The sequence below is a fragment of the Cyrtonyx montezumae genome, unplaced genomic scaffold (genome assembly GCF_038088225.1).
Source record: "Cyrtonyx montezumae isolate F1298 unplaced genomic scaffold, pur_monq_1.0 scaffold_17, whole genome shotgun sequence".
In the NCBI taxonomy this organism is placed as follows: Eukaryota; Metazoa; Chordata; class Aves; order Galliformes; family Odontophoridae; genus Cyrtonyx; species Cyrtonyx montezumae.
In genome coordinates, this window is record NW_027071903.1 from 23,694,700 (window position 1) to 23,715,494 (window position 20,795).

Here is a 20,795-nt window from a genome sequence, read left to right on the forward strand (position 1 = left end):
TGTGTCTTAAATATACCTTACTTAGCCTATGTCTGCTTTGTATAAGATACATATACAATTTAGAAATTGAAAGGTTTATAAATCAAAGTGGATGCAGGTCTGTCTTACATTCCTTTATGACACTGAAGGCTAATGTAATACATATATACATATATTTTTTGTTGGGCTTGCATGGTTACATCACATAAGGCTCTTAAATTAAGTTTGGTTGTATGTGCTGATGCCTACTTGACTGTGTAGGTGTGCTTTTTCTATTTCATGGGTTGTACAGTTACGGATTACGGCATTGAAAAGCAGAATCTTTTGAGGAACAAGGGTGTGGTAGTCCACAGCACAATTTGACTTCTGTGTGGAGTCACTGAAGAAAACACTTTTTTAAATCAACACAGAGTGAATACTTCTGGGGTCTGTGAACCAGGAAAATGACAAGCTGCTCGCTCTTTCATGCAGTAATCCTAGGTATCATATTCAGTGATACAATGTGTATGGCAGTAGTCGAGGGTTTTGTAATAGCTACAAAATATTTACTTAAGTTTTCAGTAGTAGCATGAAGTGAAGGTCTGACAGCTTTAGCTGTGTGGTCTGATGCTTTGAAAAAGCTAGTCTGGAGCATCAGTGATCTGAGGAATTATTGTGTCAACGTAGCAGACGAGAGTCACTTCTAAGATGACCAATCAAAACAGAACCTGTTTTATACTGGTTAGATACTAAATAATACTTAAAATTATTTTTATTTTTCAAAAATGCCTTAAAATGGATTTTTTTATGAACAAACAGCAAAATTCAAATGCAAATGGATCTGTAATCTCCTAGTATTGTTGTAAATTTTCTGAAAGAGGAAATTTATTAGCTCAGAGGTCTAAAAAGCAAGGTAAGTATGTTTACATTATGGCTTACTAGTGAAAGTAATCTTAGAAAAAAATTCAAGTGTCACAGCTAGGTGAAGGTTTTGTGTTTTTATTGTAATAGGAATTGCTAGCAAAGTTGTTCACATGTAAGGATTTCTTTTTCATTTGAAACCAGGGTTTCTGTAGTAGACGAAAGCATTTTACTGAAGGTTCTTGAAGAAAACCTTCAGTCTTATCCCTGTCTCTTACTACCCAGCTAAACGTAATTAAATGTATAGCACTCATGCCTGTTGTGGGTTGGTGGCCTTGTGCTAAGACAGACTCAGATGCAGAAGAATGCAGAAGTTGTAACAGCTGTATGAAAGCTTTTTGCAGTTGAGGAAAAATGAAACAGAAAAATATAACAAGTGAGCTACGTTTTCCTATGTTTGAGGCATAATGTGGTAAATCTCCAAATGCTTGAACATCAGCATTTCCTGCTGGGAATCTGCCTCAGGATTGAATGGAGAGACAGTTTGCTAGGTGTAGATAGATATCACAGAATAAAAACAACTTACATGTGGAGCAGAAGGTTGTTTTCTTAAAAGTTGTTTGAATACTTTTATGTAATGCAAGTTATCTCTGATCGTTGAGAAATTTCTTAAAGTTAGTAATTCAGTTCCTAATCACAACTGAAGAAGTTATTGGAACAGTTAGATGGCTGGGAGGGGAGATCAGTGTCTTGAACTAATTTGCTGCAAGTGCATACCTTATCATAGATAGTGTTAGAGCTGTTGGCAGTCTGTGATTGTGGGATGCTGACAAACAAGACCTGTGCTGTTACCTCAGATGTGCTGATGTGGTACTTCAGGTCCATTTGAAGATTGCTTGCTGTATTCAGATTACATCGATTGGCCGATTCCACCGTCCAAGGATAATCTTAAAGTAATAAAGGTGTTGGTTTCAGGGCAAGATTAAGTCAAATGTGTAAGGGCCAGTTTATTAGGCACCGAATCTCTGCATTATAGAACTATTTTTAGGGACTTTTTCTTCTTAGAAAATATTGCAAACAATCAATGGATTGGTTTATTTTCGGAAAGGGCAGATTGGCATACTGTGATTGCTATTTTGAAATAATGCTATTTTCATCTTAGATATTATTTTACACACAAAATGGAATCTCAAATGTTTTATGGAGTTGAATTAAATTAGCTTGAACAGAAGCTGTTAGTGAGATACCTTCTCATCAGAATGGCTTAAGTCATTCCAAATAGTGCGCACTGCAGAAACCAGCTGGTTAATTTTAACTTTGTTATTGTGATTATTTCTGAGATTAGTGAGGGTGAAGATATAAACAGCAAGCCAAGGAAATTTAACTGGATGTAATACTGCTTACGGACTTTCAAGGGTGGGGCCATATATCTTGACTTTTATCCTTTTCTCAACCGGTCTGAGAAAATTGAGTTGAATATCATTTTGTTAACTTCTGAATGGTTTATTATCTTAGGGAGGTCTTCACTGCTGACCGTAAGTGCTGAGACAATACAAAAGCACCTGTGCACATTCCTCCCAAATTGTCTCATCCTGCAACTTGGCCTGACTATTGCAAAGTGTTTTTTGCAGTTTACAGCCTTCTTTTGCAGTGATGATTTTGATACAGTTACTAGCAAGTACTAGCAAAAAGGGAGGAGCAGGATTAAAGTTTCAGGTTGCTCTTTGAATAACCTTCCCTTCAAGAAAAGAGGTAGTTAGGCTGTCTCAGCATACTAATGGCACACTTCCTTCTCAGCTAAAAGGTGTTTTCTAGCTGATCATAAAAAATCAGTCTCGACTTTGAGGTATTTCCAGCTACATATTTTCTCATGTAATCCTAAAATGAGACACCACCTACAGAGTGATTCTGTTGTATGGAACCATTTCATATTTGCTTTTACGTGTCTTGTTTGCAGCTGTTCCAATGTCACACTCTTTCCCAGGAAACACCAGAGAGTGGCTATAATTTGAAATATTGATGAAAATGTTTCCTCCTCCCTGTGTTAGGTAAAACCTATCTGAGATCAATATGAGTGTAGATATAAATGTTGCAGCCTAAAGTGTACAAAAGATAATCAGAGGCTCTTAGTTCTATTCAGGAATGAAGAACTAGATCGTATTTACTGAGAACCTGATTTTTATGAGTTTGTCTCTAAGAAGTTCCGTAATTGCATACAAATTTAATGTCTCTCACCGGATCCTAGGTTTGTTGCAGAACTTTCCAACTTAGTTTGCTCTCAGTAGGCTTTTCAAAGTGTTTTACAAACTTTCATACTAAGGACTTGCAACACTGTTTTGCAGTATGTCTCTTGCACAGTCATCCACTCACATGAAGGATTACCTGCTTAATTACGATTCTTAGCAGTAACGATATTCTCTTGAAAAAATACTGCTTTGATTCATGTCTACCTTGTGGACTGTGCTTTTTTTTTTCTGACAAGACATATCAGGCTGTTGTGTATTCAACCCACACTTACGTCCTTGCCATAAGGTGAATGTGTGTTTGGCTTTTTATTACATTTCTTCATAGTTCTGGCAGAGTGTTTGACCCTAAAGTTGTGATATTACTTAAAATGTTTTTAGTTTAATCTGTTTTAACCTGCTTAGTCTGCATGGACCCCTCCAGGTCTGTGAATGACTTGTATATGCAAGAGAATTTCATCTGAAAAAGTAGCTCTCACTGGTGCTTTTTTGTACTTTGGAGGCAACTGGAAGATTGGGTTTACTCATTAATGTTAAAGATAATGAGACAGTTCTTGGTTTTATTTCTGTTTTAATTTGTGTGAAAGGTATTAATTTATGCTGATAAGAGCACTATTCTTTACTTCTATCCATTCCTGGGAGTAGTTATTTAGAGTATTTGTTCTCTGAAGACATATTAGTTCAAAAGGAGTGATGCATCTGAATAGGCCTAGCTTACAGCTACTGCCAGAGAGAAATAGTCTCATTATCAAGAACCAGGTGGTGAAATTACTTTCAAAAACAGTTATCTTGTCCCTGCATGATGATGGCTATGTCCTGGAGGAGAAGTTGTTTTGTGTGCTTCTTCAAGAATTTAAAGCTCTTAAAACATCACAGAATCTGTCTTGTTCTGGGAGTAAGTGGGGGGAGCAGAATTAATGTTTCGCCTCTTCCATGTTCTTGTCACTTCCCACTTTTTAAGATTACTAAGATTTTGTAGAAGTGTATGTCAAACAGAACAAACTATAGTTGATTTTGGGAAAAAGAATTTTAGTTAAAAGATGGTAGCAAAATCTTGCATATGGTCACTACAGTCACATCAGTTGCAGCTTCATTTCAAATAGTATATTTTGCTGGAATAATAGCTAACAAGTCAGTTATTCTGATTGCAAATTCTGATTTTTTTTTGTGTATTTTACAGATACAAATACTGCATCAAGCAACATTAAAAATGGGGGGCCTTTTCCACGAGCTTGTCCAAAGTGCAATATTCATTTCAATCTTATGGATCCTCTAAAAAATCATATGAAGGTAAAATAATTAGAGGATGATGAACATTATGAACTTAGGGGGCTTCTGGTTATGAAAAAGTGCCATGTTTCAATTTGAAGATAGTCTGGCTTCTGTCTCTGATTAGGTGGTGCTGAAGTATTGTAAAGTCAGAGGGGTAAAGAATGGAGATGTAGAGCCCTAAGTCTTGCTGATTCAGGCATTGTTTTTTCCAATGAAACGGGGCAGGTATGCTGCCTCTGTTAAGTTCTCCCACAGCTGTTACTTTCTGAACCTTTGGCCAGATAACAAGTGAATTTAATGAAGGTCATTGTCTATAGTAGCAATGCTAGTTGGCCCACTGGTACTCTTAGTAGCAGCACATTGACCCACCTCTGAGGTAGGTGAGTTCTAAGGTAAACATAACTTTGTAAACTTTTTCTGTATGTATCCTATAGTAACTTAAAAAAACAAGTTTTCTGAGGGGAATAGGTTAATTTGTAATTCATACTTAAAGTGATAAACAGAACTGTTATAAACTGCATCAGTTACTCTTTAGGAAACCTACTTGTTGTTGCTTCTAGAAACATTGTTTCCTAGAAAATGCTTTTTTTTTTTTATTATTTGGCGGGAGTTAGCAGCTCTCAGGCACATATATTCCACCAGAGAGAGCAGAAATTTCTTTGCATACAGTGAATAACCCATCCAAAGCGTGTCGTGAATTACTTTGGAACAGAAATTTTTGATGATCTTATTGCTGTTAACTCAAATCATTATAGTCTTGAAGGGTTTAAGATGAATGAGTGGTAACTAGTGTCCTGTTTAGCTTCAAGACACAATTAAGAAATGTACTATTAAGAAATGTTATCTTTCTCAATCATTTTTTTTAAAGGATTGCTTTTGCACTCATCACTTTAGGTGAATGAAAGAGCCATGGATGACAAAAAACAGCATTACTTATTTTTCTTTTATAACACTCCTGTTTACTAAAAATATACTTAGATTTCTACACCAGAAAATGAATTGCTTACTTTTATAGGAAATAGTCATGCACAAAAAGACCTGTTTCCCAGCAGATGAACATTCTGGTTTTGTTCACTGTTGGAAACTTGATAGCATATCCTATATGAGATACTTAATGCATTTAAAGCATTAAGCTGTGTAGTACAGCTGCTGGGTTAAGCATTCATTGTCTGCTCTTTCAGGTGATTACAAATGACTTGTCTACTATGTGACATAGAACTTCTAAAGGTTTCAGTAAAGCTTGAAAATAACTTGCAGTTTTCAGCAGATGTCCTCCCTAGGGAAAAAGAAAAGAAAGTTTATTTAAAGTCCTCAATAAACTTAGGTTTGTCAGCAAAAAAACTTGCATAAAATGTTCTTATTTGAACTGTAGACTTATTGACATGAAACTGTGAGAATAGTTATTCAGTATTAAAACAACTTCACAATTTATTATCTAAATGCTACTGAAAGGTCAGCGTAGAGCTAAAAATGCATATATGAGCATGAGTTTGAGTCAGTGTGTCATGGAATTGGAAAAGGAGCTTTGCATGTAGCTCTAATTAGCAGGTAGTTTGTTTTAAAGATGCTGTTTTCATTGATGGAGTTTCTTAAGAGAATTTTATACCTTTTGTCTGTCTCTTCTGTTCCTCTTTTCCCTCTAGTATTGCTGTCCAGATCTCGTTAATGACTTTTTTCTCGGAGTGGTCCAAACAGAATGTTCAGGCACAACAAGCAAGACTGCTGAATATGAGAAAGGAAAATTGATTATGTTAGTTAATGATTTCTATTATGGGAAACATGAAGGTGATACCCAACAGGTACAACAGGAACAGAAGACTCATACAACATTTAAGTGCTTCAGCTGTCTGAAAGTTCTTAAAAATAATATAAGGTATTTGAACTCACTTCCTTATTTTTTTTAATAACTTACAGCCCATATCACTTAATTTCCTGCATTTGAAATTTGTCTTTTTGGAATAGAAAGGGTTTTTTTTTAGTCTATTGCAAACTGTTAATACTGGATAATTGAACAGAATTTGAGTTATTTTTTTACTATGTGTGTTTATCTGTAGCTTTAACTTATTTACAGATTAGGGAACGAATTGTAGAGGTTGTCTGATGGAAATGGTGTAGTTCTAATGAGAGCAGCCATAGGACTTCGGGGTTGCAAAGGACAACGATGAAGTATCTTACAATTTACCATCCTGACTGATGGTGATGTCAGTAGATTTGAGTGCTGTTTCTCTTCAGGGATTCACAGTGACTAATAGTTGGTCGTTTACTTATGTAACAACTGTTGTTTTGATGGAGTAATTTTACTTCCAAGTGCTACAAAAAGCTTCAGTAAGCTGTTTTAATAGGTAGACCAATTCATGTCATTGTTCATTCGGAAGTTAAGGTCATTCTCCTTTTTCACATGCATTCTTCAGAAGAAGCTGAAGTAGCAGAACGTAAAACTGAAAAATAGACTATTCTTTCAAGGGCATACTCTGCAAGTCAAAATGAGCAGCCTTATGCTAACATCAAGCCCATGTTTTAGAAGAAGAGTTTCTTTTAATTCTGAACATTAAACTTGCTGTTAATGATTAAGTGTCTCTATAAGCAAAAGTGCCAGTATTTCATATTAAAGCAGAGTTTACTTTTTTTGCATATTAATACATAGTTCTTAGGAATTTGCATTCCAAGATATTTTCTATACTTTAAACCGTTTGTAGTGGGCAAAATAAAAGCATATGTTCTGTCTACTTCTAGTGAAAGTTTTCTGGACCTTTTTTCTCAAAATGAAACCCATTCAAAATGCAGTGATTCATTGAGTTAACGGTAGTGGTTTATGCAACTGACCTGTCCTTGTGACAACTTTCTGTTCCACAAATAACTGGCCTGCCAACATAAGTTCAGCTCATAGTTCTCAACCAAGATAGTACCTTCTACAGGCAGATGGATATATTTACAAGGAAAATATGGTGACTTTTGCATGTGATCTACCAGCAATTTTTTGATAACCTTTTGGTTGTTAATCTGCACAATGGAATTCCTCGATAACTGTCTTTGATAAGTCATCTTCATACCTAAGTACTTTGTATTTCAAGAGCTTTCTTTTTTATAATGTTTTGTATGGAGGTGTTTCCAGATAAAGCTATCAATGTCCTACTTGAAGATATTGTCTCAGTACTTAGAAACTTTCAGCAGAGCTGCAGTTGTACTTCACAGGGTGGATGTCAGAACACTGGTGGCAATGAGGTCTGAGTGGCTGGCATATTTTGAATATTTGCTCCTCTAATTTCTTCAGATTGAGAAAGTGCTTTCAGAACAATGTTTCTAAGGGTTCCTTTGTGTTTTGCATGTGATACATAATGGGTAATGTCTAAATATATATCTTTCACCTGTTCACTATCATTTTAAGGTTTATGAACCACATGAAACATCACTTAGAGCTTGAGAAGCAGAGCAGTGAAAGCTGGGAAAGCCACACCACCTGCCAGCACTGTTACCGTCAGTTTCCCACCCCATTCCAGCTGCAGTGCCACATTGAAAGTACTCACACACCTTATGAGTCTTCTAGTAAGTTTGGTTATATTACACTGAACTTTTTTGTGACCTAAAATTTTAGACCTTTTTTTACTTCTGTTGGATAATAACTTCAGAATAAAGCCATTGTGCTTGAAGAGCAATTATGTAGAGGGTTGTAAGCAAAAGCTGGACAGATATTCAGCTCCTGTCAGAGCAATATGTCTAGAAAAGTTTATTTTGTTTTTTGTTTAAGTTCGAGGGTATTGTTGTTGCTTTTTTATTGCAAACTTCTTGATTTCAGGAGTTCATGCTGTTTAAAGACCTCATATTTTTGTCTTCCTGAAGTTGTAAAGAGTTTCATGTGAAGAACTGGAAGACCATTAGATTGTTTCCCCTTTATAGATTTATATGGTTCACGTATACATATGTATTATAACTGAATTATGACCCCAAACTAATTTATTGGTTTTTTTCTTGCTTTTCACCTTTTTTAGCTATCTGTAAAATCTGTGAATTATCCTTTGAGACAGAACAAGTTCTTTTGCAACATATGAAGGACAATCATAAGCCAGGTGAAATGCCGTATGTTTGCCAGGTATCTCAACCATTGTTTTGTATTAACATTACCTATTTGCCCACCCTCTCCCAACACACAACACCCTGTCTGACTTGACTTTATGAACTTCTAACAAGAAGTAAAATTTCTTATTTTAGGTTTGCAACTACAGATCCTCAGCTTTTTCAGATGTAGAAACACATTTCAGATCAGTTCATGAAAATACAAAACATTTACTATGTCCATTTTGCCTCAAAGTAATTAAAATCGGAGCACCATATATGCATCATTATATGAAGCATCAGGTAAGTAGATTCTTTCTTAATGCTAGCTAGAGAAATGCCAAATATCATGAATCTTAAAAAAAAAAAGTTTAACTGATTTATATGGTTGTTAATGCTTAAAAATAATAGAACAGGAAGATGCAGAACTGCTTATTGTGAGAAGTTTTTAAGTGAGTTGTTCATGTTTTTATATTACATAGAAATTTACATATTAAATATAAATTTATAAAATACATTTATATTTTTATATTATATACTGTTTCATTTTTTCATTAGGTCATAGTCAAATGTTCTGCTTTTTTTTTTTAATTGTTTTAGAGTTTACTAGCAGGCCTTCACAGATTGAAGTAGGGAAAAGGCTGTAAATTACTATATTGTCTTACTGTAACTGTTAACCTGATTCCTTCTCAGTATTAACACTGCTTTACATCTGTACATAGTGTCTTAACCTTGTACAACATTAAGAGTTTGTCAGGTTAATTATTAAAAATGGAACAAGCATTATTTGAGACAGAGTAGGGTAGAGTTTTGTTTTTCATGACATTCCTGCTTACTCTAGACTGGCTTCCTTTTTTTCCAAGAAAAAAGGAATATACCGTTGCACTAAGTGTAGACTGCAGTTTTTGACTTGCAAAGAAAAGATGGATCACAAGACTCAGCATCATCGAACGTTTAGAAAACCTAAACAGTTAGAGGGATTGCCCCCTGGAACAAAGGTAAGTGATGAAAAATAGAGGGAGCAAACGGAAAAAAAAATTGCCGAGGAAGTGTTGGAATAGGAAGAATACTGCTTTCCTTTCTTTTCAATAGCAAAGAAATTTTTGTTACCTAAAACAAAAAAACTCATCTTGTCTTAAGAGAGGCCCTAGGAACAGTTCATGGCTTCAACCAGTTGGTCTGTATTGTTGCCCTGTCCCATTCTTCCATGCATGTATGTGCTGGTAGTACAGTTAGTGCTACCTTCTTCAGCTGTTGCTTCATTTGTCCCTTCCTGTCTTGCGTCAGGAGAAAAGCAAATTATGTGGATGTCAATCCCATATGCGTTAGCATAATTTCTTATGTAAGACTTCTAGCATGTGGAAGGTAGTAGCAAAATGCAGGTGGAGTGCAAGATGATTTTCCACAGGTCATATGCACTTAAAACTATGTATACAGTGTCTTTAGCTTCTGCATTTCAAGGGGTGAAGAGAGGTACCCAACAGTAAGCGTGTTGTGATGTAAGCTTTATACCACTTAGAATATTTAGTGTGAAGTCCATTTCTTGAGAACTTGTCTGTTGCTTTCAAAACTTTTTTTTACAGTCTTTTAATTGTGAAGATTTATTTCCTTTCACTTGAAGTAAAAAAATAAAATGAACGTTTTATTTAACTACTCACAGTTAATTTCCTCTAGAATCACTGTATTATATTTAGTAAGGAAAATGAGAAAGTGGAAGTTGTGTTGCTTGGTAGAACTTAAAGCACTGATTCTGGATTCTGTGATGTTGTTTCAGTATTCTAAGAGTTTCAGAATATTTGTGATTAGTAAAAGCTTAGCTTGCTTTGTGTTAAAATTTTGCTGTTAGGGAACCTTAATAGAGTGTAGGTGATAAAACTGGAGAGCTTGAACAAGATTTAAAAGCGGAGCTGCTTCTAAGCTGTAAGTAGGGGCAGGAACTGTTATTCAGAGGCCAGAATTTGTCCCTGAGGGGTCTAGGATGAAAAGCAAAATTTATCTGAAGTAGCTTGACTGATCACGAGGCAACAGTACACAGGTTTAGTTTAATCTAGGAACTGATAGATTTGTTTGGTAGTCTTCTGAATGTGGCTAATTGGTCTGACCTATCTGTTTCTTTTCCACAGCTACCTTTTCTTATTTGGTTATTGGATTTAAGAGTAGGATATAGACAGTTGTAGGTTTAAGGAGAGAGTGGTGTGTTGTTGTTTTTTTTTTGTCATGGGTGATTATTTCTACCAGAACAAGAGTTTTTAAACATCTAGTAGCCTACTGAGTATAGGTTTACTCTAGTCAACAATATCACATGGTTTTCAAACACGCATTTACTGAGGAGGATTTTGTCTGCTATGCAAGATAGTCACTTGTGTCCTGAAGTGACTAAAACTTTGAGAAGAATAGAAATGGGAACTTAAACAGCTTAAATCTAATTAGAAAAACTTCTAATTTCATACTTGTAGGTTACTATTCGAGCATCTATTGGATCTCTTCAGTCAGGATCTTCAGTTAGCACGAGCACATCCACGTTTCAATTATCACCTAAAGCTAAGAACACGTCCGCTAGAAATCATAGCAGGTCTAATTCAAATAAATCAAAACCAAGATCAAAACCAGCAACTGCACTGAAGAAGCAAAACGCATGGACCAACAGCAGCGGCAAAAAAAAAAAGGTTACAAATACAGCATTGCATAATCTAAGGTAAAATATGAACATTAAAAATATCAAAACATACTTCAGTATAAGTATCCAGTCACTTAACTGTTTTTCAATAACTTACGATCCTGCAATATAGAATATTTGTCAACTCAGTTTTGCAGAAGAAGACTTGGACTTTCCACATATTGATAACGTGATTATAACTCTACATCTTTCTTCATAATTTTGTTGGTGATGGACTTCATGATGGAATAACAGGTGTTCTGGCAAGTTTTCCGTTCCAAATTTAGATGTGTTCTCTGCGCAGAGCTCACAGTTACTGAAATACTGATGCACCAGGCAGATTTATGTTGAAAAGTGACCTATGAATGGACTCTGAATGTTTTTTGCAAGCTTAATGGAGAGAAAAGTGTTTTTCTTCTTTAGTTTCTGAAGTGTTATTTGAACTTGTTATTTGGAAGGTTAAAGGTCTGGTCCCTTAATTTGGAGAACTATCAGAAGAGTCAATAAGATAAAAGCAAGCTGTGGAAAGAATGCTTTCCATTTATTTACAATTTAAAGGTTTTGACAGATCTTTAATAATTCAATGGGTTTTTAATGAACTAAAATATAATTTCATTGGTTAGCATGAATTAGCAATTCTCTGTCAAAGTGATTACGGGTGTCTCTTTCAGTAAGGTGTTAACACTTAGAATTTAGCTTTTTAGATCATCTAAAAATGACCATCAGACTTAGATAAGAGCGGGATTACAATCTGCATCTGTAGTTATTTTAAAGCTTGCAGAGAATATTGGGTGATGGGAAATCCAAATGCATTTGTATTCAGTGTGTGAATGAGATGTTTCTTTGAAATTCTTTTCAAGTACGGAAGAACAACAGCAGCAGCTGAAATTGGAGGTTCTCATCTGCAATATCTTGTTTCCAGAAATGCTCAAGAACAGATGCTTACACTGACCTTAATAAAAAAGTAAAAGCTGTAATGACAATAATTCAAGAAAAAACAGACTTATGTCTACTGTTACAACCTAAAATAAATATTTATCTGATACATTTTTAAGTTTGTCTTTTTTTTTCCTCTAATGTAGGCAAGCTTTTTGCAGATGTAAATCAAAAGGTTTGGCATAGTTGTGTTGTCCTAAGGTGCTGATGTTAACTATGAACTTTTCCATATTACTGTTAGGTGTCGTTTGGGAGCTCACAAATGCATTGAGTGTTACTCAGAAATAAAAGATTTTGCAAGCCACTTTCCTGCGTATGTCCATTGTAGCTTATGCAGATACAATACTAGCTGTAGCAAAGCCTATGTGAATCACATGATGAGGTAAGAATTCTATACATTTTTTATTGAGTTATTGTATACTTATAAAGTTCATATAAGTTGTATGAAGTGTGTATATTAACTGAATTTTGGATTGTGACAGAGGACTAACAGGGTCACGTATACGTTGGATTTTCACCTCTGATGAGAACCTAAACCCAATGTTCTTGTTGTACCTTAAAAATCTAAGTGTTCAGGCAATATTCTGTCTTTGCTTCATGATGTCTATGGAGTCTTTCATTATCATTTCAGTCAGACTTAGCCAATAATGGTTAAATGTTGCATATTCTGAGTTTCAGATTTAAGACCTCATCTGTTTTGCTCGAGTGTTGAACATATAAAGCCACTGCTATCACTAATGAAATGCATGCTCAGAATACCACGTAAAGTGTTTCTCAAATAGCCTAACCAAATGGATACTACTTTGATCATCTGTGAAAATAGCAACATCTGATCTTGTGTGAGGTTTGTTGCTGTAAGGCAGTTTAGGGTATTAGTGATGACAGATGTAAAAAGCATGTTAAGAAAACAACATGCAAGTTTTCAGAGCAATGGAAGTATCACATGCAATAAGTAGACATAGTTCACTTAGCACTGAGGACAAAAAAAAAAATATATATATATATGTATTGAAAACCTACTTGTAAATCCTGTGCTTTTAGCAGGCCAAATGTATTGTGTCCAAAAAAAACAAAAACAAACAAACAAAAAAAACCCATAATGTTATTGTCTTTTTAAATATGTATGTTTAAAGTGACTTGATGTTTTTGAAATCTAGAGTGCTTAAATGTATGACTCATACTTTTTTGTATATATATTGTGTGTCAGTGTTCTTGTATGAAATAGTTTACAAACTTCAGTGCAGATAGCCTGTGGGTTGCATGCTTAATAATAAAGATCTGTCTAATTGTGATTGTTCAAGAAAAAAGGCTTATTCCAGAATAGGAGAAGGGAATCTAATATCAGCTGTTCCTGCTGTTGTCCATGCTCTGGCTGTAGTCCAGTTCAACTGTTCAGAAAAACAGCGAGTCTTTTATTCTTTATCTCCTTGGTGCACTGTCTTGACTGGCCCCTTAGACCTCTTGCAGCTATTATCAGCTAAGGAACAAGAAATGGTGTCAAGGAAGGCTGTGTGTTTCTGCAGTAGTGGCATCTGCACTTGGTTGCTTGTTTTCATCTTTAATACTGGGACTATATTAAGTTGGCACGTGCTTAACCTGCATGTGTGATATCTTAGAGTTGTCTAAAGATCCAGACCTCTATCTATTGAGGAAGTTTGTGTTGAGTAAAACTTCTTCACTGTATAGCTTTCACTGTGTAAGTTTAGCACAGTGCTTCGAGTCCTAAACTGCTGATGGAAGCAATCTATGTACATGCAGTACTGTGCCAAATAAATGATGTCTTGCTGCCCACAAGCTCCTTACTAGAGAGCTCAAGAGTAGAAATGCTTGGTGTTCCTGAGGTTGTTTCTTCTGCTGTTCAGCATAGCAATGTGGAGTTTTCTTTTACCAGTGTTTTGAACTGGAGATGAGATTTGTGAGTATGTACAATTTCATCAAATCATTTTGTTAGAATAATGGAGTCAGTAGTTGAACATTGCTTTCTTGCTTTGTTAAAAGTAAATATCGGTACCATGTGTAGAATGTAGGGAATATGTAGAGTAATAACATCATGAAAGCCAGGTTAATTTATGATTTTATTTTTATTTTTTTTAGTTTTCACAGTGCTCGTCCAGGTAAAAGATTTTGGATATACAAGAAGCATTCAGAAGAGCTACGGTAATTCTGCTTTTATTCAGTTGTAGATCATTGTTTTTGCTTTATGCTAGCGACTTGATTGCTTAAAAGAAATCAGACCCTCTTGAGTTTCTTTTGTGACACTTTTTTTTTGCCCACTTTTGTTAACTTCTTTATCATGGTTTTTTTAATAAAAATTTTCTATTTTTTTCCCACTACTTCATAATGTATGAAGTCTGAAAGGAGAGGGAGTTGGAGAAAAAAAAACTTCAAATTCTATCTGATGTTATTTGTACTACATTCAGCATGGAAATGTCCTAGTCAGTGACGAATTTCCACATGCTAGTTACAGAATAAAATGCTTCTGTGAGTCACCTCATCTAAAACTGCAAAAGCAGGGTTTTTTTGCTTTTTTTGTTTTTTTAGTCAGTCAAGTAGCTATGTATGTTAAAGCTGTTTTCACAGCCATGTTGCATTTACACATACTCTGTACTTTTTCTCTTCTAGAGGTGTGACTGTAGTATGTCTTAACTGTGATTTTCTGACTGATGGTTCTGGCTTAGATAGGATGGCCACACATCTGAGCGAAAGCCATGCTCATGCTTGTCAAGTTATTATAGAGAATGGTGAGTATGTGTAGTTGCTTATTTTCTTGTATACTACATGTACAAGTACTCACATGAGGATGTCTTTCAGTTCTGGTAGTCTTTTTTTCGATTACATGATAATGTCTGTGTGCATAGATTTGAAAGCGAGTACTTGTGTATTTCCACATTTTTAAAGTATTTTAACTTAATCCTTTATTCTTATTTTCAGTTTCTGTAGATTTACCAACTGCTGAGCAAGTATCTGAGTAAGTTTTGTTTTACCACTCAGTATTTCTTCTTTTCCTATTAATTCAGTGACAGATGGTCAAAAATGGTACTTTGAACCTGGATTTCTTCCAAATTCATTAGAACCAAAAATGTATGGAATGTATACTTAATGTGATTTTGCTCTTGACTATGTCCAGAATTACTAGAAGGGAGAGAAAGTAATGTCTACGTCGTATAACAAACAGTTCTTACGGTATTAGAGTTTCTCAGTCTTAACTTCTAAGTCTAGGCCTAGAGAGACTGTTATTTGAGGTCAGTTTTAACAATAGCAATATTAAATGAGTGTTTGATGTTCTTTACACAATGTTGATATAAATACAGAAAGAAAATAAAAACTTTTATTTGATGTAGGATATGTTATTTAGAAATTATTTTCCAAGTAAAGTTAGTTATTTGATGAAAGATATACTAATTAACATCTAATTATTTTTTTAAATGCAGAGAAAAATTCAAAAAAAAGTCTTGGCTTTCAGTTTAAAGATTTGAAAAAGAACCCGTAACATTGTAGAGGCCGTGCTTATTGGATTTGTGTTTTTTTTTGTTTTTAATATTAAGAGTACTCAAATATGCTAAGTGCTTCCCTGATGGTAGCAGAGTGGTACCTGAGGCTTTTCAGTGTAGTTTGTGAACCTATTTATGCATTAACGGAAGGTTCAGAGGTATGTCAGTTGAAACAAACATTTGAGTTCTCTCTAAACTTCATTTGAATGCAGGTGTCAATTATACTGCAGAGAAGGAAGTTTTCAGAAGGTGGAAGAAAACATTTGAACCCAGGTTTATCAGCAAGGTGTCACTGAGTCCATATAACATGTAGTAGGATTCTAATAAAGATCAGAAATTCTCATGCATGGTGAGGGCTTCTCCAGTGGAGAGAGAGCGGTCTTCACTGAGTGTTGAAAGTATTCCCAATAGGTTATTTCTGATACAGTCGAAAATGTCATATTCACACCAGGTAGGTTGGAGTTAAGTGACCTTAAAAGGTCTTTTCCAACCCCAAGTGTTGTATGATTTCATTACTTTCTGGTAATGTTTATTATTTATAACTTTCTCATATACTTGTCTATATAGTTTTCTTGTAACTTTATCTTCTAAGGAAGTGACCAGTAAGAGGACATGCTGGCATAATCTCTGAACCGATCCAAACATGGAAATACATCTATTTGGTTATGAGTAATAGCACAAAAAGTATACTGTGAACTTCAAACCTCTAGTAGTAACTGCTTAGCATGTGATGTAGTTTAATAGAACCTGTGGTTTGATTAGGTGCATAACAGACATTATTAAAAAGAACTGAAGTTGCTTTGTAGCAGACAGGAAGGAAGTTCATTTGGGAAACCATTCCAAAAGATGTGTTAAGAAAGAATGAAATTTCTGTTCCTGGAGTACTGAATATTCAAAGCTGACAAAATACTAAGTCACTTAAGAGGGTGAGCTGTGTATTACCTTCAGGGTAATCCAGGGTGACTTAACAGTTTGGATTTCAGTGAAAGTCAAACAGTGGAAAAATAAGTGTTGAGCTGTGATGCAACTTTAGTAGCTGGACGTATGTGTTTGGAATTAATATCTGAGGAAAGGTTACAGGTGTATGGTAGGTGAAGATGTGTATTTGTGGTAGGCTGTTGTCAGTACTGTACAAGTATCTTGTGGTCTTGAAAATATTCCAGAATTGTCAGACAAAAATACTTTTAAAAATGTTGGCTATGCGAAATATCTGTTGCTCAGAAACAGGTGGGTGAGCACTGAAGGAGTAGGTGCAGGTTTGTAAGACACAGCTTGCGCAAACATTAGGATAGATGGATTATAGCCATTTTTGAGAGCCCTGGTTTTGCTGTTAGATTTCCTGATTCTACATGAGGTGATAAAAGCTGTTATTGAAAAAAAGAAATTACCATGTCGATAGACTTTGTCAATCTCACAAATCTTGTCCTTTTCTGTGTAATAATTTGCTAATACATTGGACAAGAATTTAATTGCTGAGTCTAATGGCATAAGTGCATCTATGTAGCAGACCTTGTATTCATTATTTGAAGTACAGAGTACACATAAATATTTGTCTTCATTGTGCTCTGTGTTTAGTTTTGCAAGAAGAGGTACCTGTAGACAATACTCTTAACTTTCACCGTGTAGTTTCTCTGTGATCTGTGGATGTATCTTCTCATTCTTTGACCTTTAATTTGGTGAGGTGTGGCTTGTTTATGGATTTTGGCAGCACTAGCCACAGTGACTCACAATTGGACTCTTGGATGGTTTTGGATCTTCTCTTGCACCTTTCAGACCTTCATATCTTCTGTGATCTATAAGACTGACTGTGTTATAAAACTCATCTTTATTGCTAATGACTGGACATGTTCTACAAGCTCTGTTAAGTATTGATGACACTTGTCTTAAGACCAAGATTCTGTCATTAGTAGTACAGATAACCTAGCTGGAGATGTTCCAGCAGGATTTTCTTTTAAAATTGCTCCTTTACAAAAGTAGCCTTGTTTTGTTGTTTGGTGATCCACCTTGTGCTGAGGGAATAAGGCTTGGTAACTATTCCAGTACTCTTCTAATGCTCTACTCTCTGCTTTGCGCAACATTAACATATTTTTAAATGAACTGACAGTAGACATTTTTGTTGCAGGGGAGTTGAAAGTGAGCAGGTATCCTATGCTGCTTTGGCTCACTGATACAGCATTGTGGAGCAGCAAATTGAACCCAGTCGAGCTTGGGATTATTTTGGTATGTAAGCGAACAAGCATCTGACCAGACCTTTTCTTTTTTCTTCATGCATTGAAGCTGTGGGGTATTCTCTTTTTACATCTTCTAGGCAGCAGGTCTGGTCTTTTTTCCCATTACTGCAGTCTGGAAAAGGCTCTTCTGTGTTATTGTTCTCTGCTTTGCAGCATTAATTTACAGCTTTTGGGGGCTATGATCTATGGAAGAGAGGCTTACCAGTAGTTTCATTTATGTGGTGTAGTGTTTCTTTGCTGCTTGTTGTCCCCTTGAGTCTGTCAGTATCATCCAGAGCTAGAGTAGTGTATAAATGAGGGCATATAGTTAATAGCACCAAAGCCCATTTTGTTCTGAACTTGATCTTAGCTTTTGAAAGTATAGGGATTTGTCATTCTCTTTGGGTATTCACTAAACCATACAAGTCCTTATCTGTTTAATAATAAACTCGTGTTTTATCTGCCAATGTCTTTATAGTATACAGTGGTAAATATGTTTTGGAAGACTTGTATCGCATGTAACTGCATAAACTGAATCTTGATCAAAGGAATTTATCAGCTTTATTTTAGTGGCTAAGCTTCTTTTTGCTCCTAAATACTATAGGAGGAGAAGTGTGTGATGGAAGATGTATTTGTTAAGCCTTGATACTGAGAGTGCAGCAGCCACAGTTCATTCATACCTTGTTCTTTTGGTATCATCTCTCATCTTCAAAAACACTCTACTCAAGCTGCTAAGACATCTGCCAATTTTGATTTCACTGCTTCTGATTTCATCTGTAGTTCTAGATAATCTGTGGCAAGTTTATTCATCAACAAGTTGTCTAGATATATGATGAGCTTTCATTTTATCACGGTGAATATCAGGCGTTCCTCCTCCAACTCAACCTCCTGCTTACAGTGGGTATATTTCTTGGTTGAGCTTCATATTTACCAGCTTCCAAACAACTTAGTAGATAATCTTTCTCCATGGTCAGTCACTGTTATCTCTTTCTGGTAATAAGAGCTCTGATGATCTGAAACACAAACTGTTCTCGATTTGCAACGCTTGCTTTTTCTGCATAATCAAAGAATCCACTTTGACTGATATATTTGTCCTATTCCCTTCTCATGTAGAAACAGCAACTATTTTGACTGAGCTTTTGCAGACACTGTGGTGTTACTGGTAGCAACAAAGATCATGTCATCTGTTGTCTTTTATGCATATTTTGTGAATGAGCATCTATACAGTCAGTACTCTTAAGTCGTCTTCTTTTTACTCCTTTTTATTCTGAGAGAAAGTGTGTTCTGTCCGCATTCTGTTGTTCAATTTCAACCATCAGCTATGTACTACAAGTTTTTCTTAAAGGACTTGTTTCTGTTTTGACACAGTAGCATTCAATAATTGGTATCATATTTTCATACGGCCTTGAAATTTTTTCCTCTAAGACTTAATCTGCAAATTACACTGGACTGATACTTCAGTTTGAAGTTAGATTATTTGGAAGGGTATCGTTTGGTTCTTCTACAGCTTTGTTATGTCAGTGAGTTAAAAAGTGTCTAGTTAAAACACTTGTAAGTTACCTACAGATTTGCTAGCCTTGTGTAAGTAAGGGTAGCAAAACAGTTCATGTAGAAACAAGTTGTATGGTGGTATCCTGTTTCCATTTACGTTGTTTGGAAAAGTTCCTTATGTGGAAAACTTGTAATATAAAAACAGTACTAAATCATGTAGATAAACCTGCTTGACTCATGCTTTACTGTCCCTGATAGTCCTAATTGCTACCAACTTACATGAATAATGCAGCGCATTGAACCATGTTTGCAAAGACAAAGCATGAATTTGCACAGTACAAAGAGATTTAGCTTATGATCAAAGAGTTAAGATTATATTTACATATACCTTGTCTCCTTTTTGTTATTTTTAGTGTCATCTATGTTTTTGAACTGTAGGTTCTTAAAAGGGCATAGCTGCTGAACAGCCTTGCTTAATTAGCAGATTCTGCGTTACTTTTGTTTTCCAACTCTTACTGACAAGAATGTGAAAGTTTGTTTCAGGCTTTAGGGGAGATAAAATGTTTGTGACTGTTCAACTTTATATGTAATTACACTTATTTATTCATAATTATAGGAAGCTAATTTGTTGCTGCATCCATTGCTAACTATATAACAAGTGAGAAGCTGGAGACAATATCAAGTAATATGAATGTTACCATCTTTCCTTTTCAATTCATTCATTATCTGTGTTAAATACCTTAGCATGGAATCACCTTTTTCTTTTAACTATACATTCATGTGTACCATAACGTGGTCCTGTTTCTTCAAAGTAAATTTTTTGTGTGGAGTGGAAAGGGAAAATTGAGTTTTACTGAATCCTGAGCCTTATTTAAAGTTATTTAAAGTATTTGCTACTGAAAAGTCTATGGGTTGTATTGTTTGCTATTTAAATATTCCTCCCCTCCCCCCACCCCCCCCCCCAAAAAAAAAAAGACAAAAACTCTTCTATTCTTTGGTTGTAAACAATTTGTTCATATTTCTTGGATGTGGTTGAGCTGAGTAGCTGGAAAGTAACTTAAGCCATTCAGTTAATACAGAGATGTTTGCTGGAGCTAGTTGTCTAGAAGAGGTTACTTCTGGTTAGGAATAGGCAGGAAAGGGATGCTTGGTGAACAATTCCACCTGTTTTTCAGTACTACCTAATGCAAATATGGCATGGAAGCAACTTTGTGCCTATAGGGGAAACATGATAAATCCCTGGGAAGAGTTGTTCATGATCTAAGGTCTGCATGTGCACAGATATGCATATATTTAATAATGTGAAGTCAAGCAAAGCTGAGGCTGCATGAGTTTCAGAAATAATGATAGTAATCTGTGTTTGGACTATGCATCTAAATGCTTGTTTCATTGGCTCCAAATCTGTTCCATTAGCCCAGCATGACTCCTTGTGTAGCAAATAAAGCATCAGATCAACCTGAATTCAGGTTTAAAGCATCTAAAATAATGCACTTAATAAACCAGCTGTTATTTTATAGTTAAAGCCTGAGTCTCTTTGGTTTTGTGGCCAGAACTTGTTCTTAAGTATCTCAGTCAGCCTGAAAAATTTTCTTCAGCTGTTACATTTTGTCTGAGTTTTTATTGAAGA

The 20,795-nt window shown here is 35.4% G+C and overlaps 1 protein-coding gene across 6 annotated transcripts in view; it reads left to right on the forward strand.

Annotated features, from left to right (window-relative positions):
• Nucleotides 1-20,795, forward strand: part of ZNF280D (zinc finger protein 280D) — a 40,431-nt gene that overhangs the window by 11,988 nt on the left and 7,648 nt on the right. For 3 of the 6 annotated variants that reach the window (XM_065733746.1, XM_065733744.1, XM_065733745.1), the window contains 11 exons: nt 4,243-4,352; nt 5,978-6,207; nt 7,720-7,877; nt 8,321-8,421; nt 8,541-8,687; nt 9,248-9,382; nt 10,841-11,079; nt 12,218-12,358; nt 14,071-14,133; nt 14,599-14,717; nt 14,908-14,944. In XM_065733746.1, coding sequence (XP_065589818.1) covers nt 4,243-4,352; nt 5,978-6,207; nt 7,720-7,877; nt 8,321-8,421; nt 8,541-8,687; nt 9,248-9,382; nt 10,841-11,079; nt 12,218-12,358; nt 14,071-14,133; nt 14,599-14,717; nt 14,908-14,944 — 1,480 coding nt within the window. Of the gene's footprint in view, nt 1-4,242; nt 4,353-5,977; nt 6,208-7,719; nt 7,878-8,320; nt 8,422-8,540; nt 8,688-9,247; nt 9,383-10,840; nt 11,080-12,217; nt 12,359-14,070; nt 14,134-14,598; nt 14,718-14,907; nt 14,945-17,589; nt 17,688-20,795 lie in introns of all 6 variants that reach the window. The other 3 variants (XR_010622026.1, XR_010622027.1, XM_065733747.1) reach the window with 2 other exon arrangements.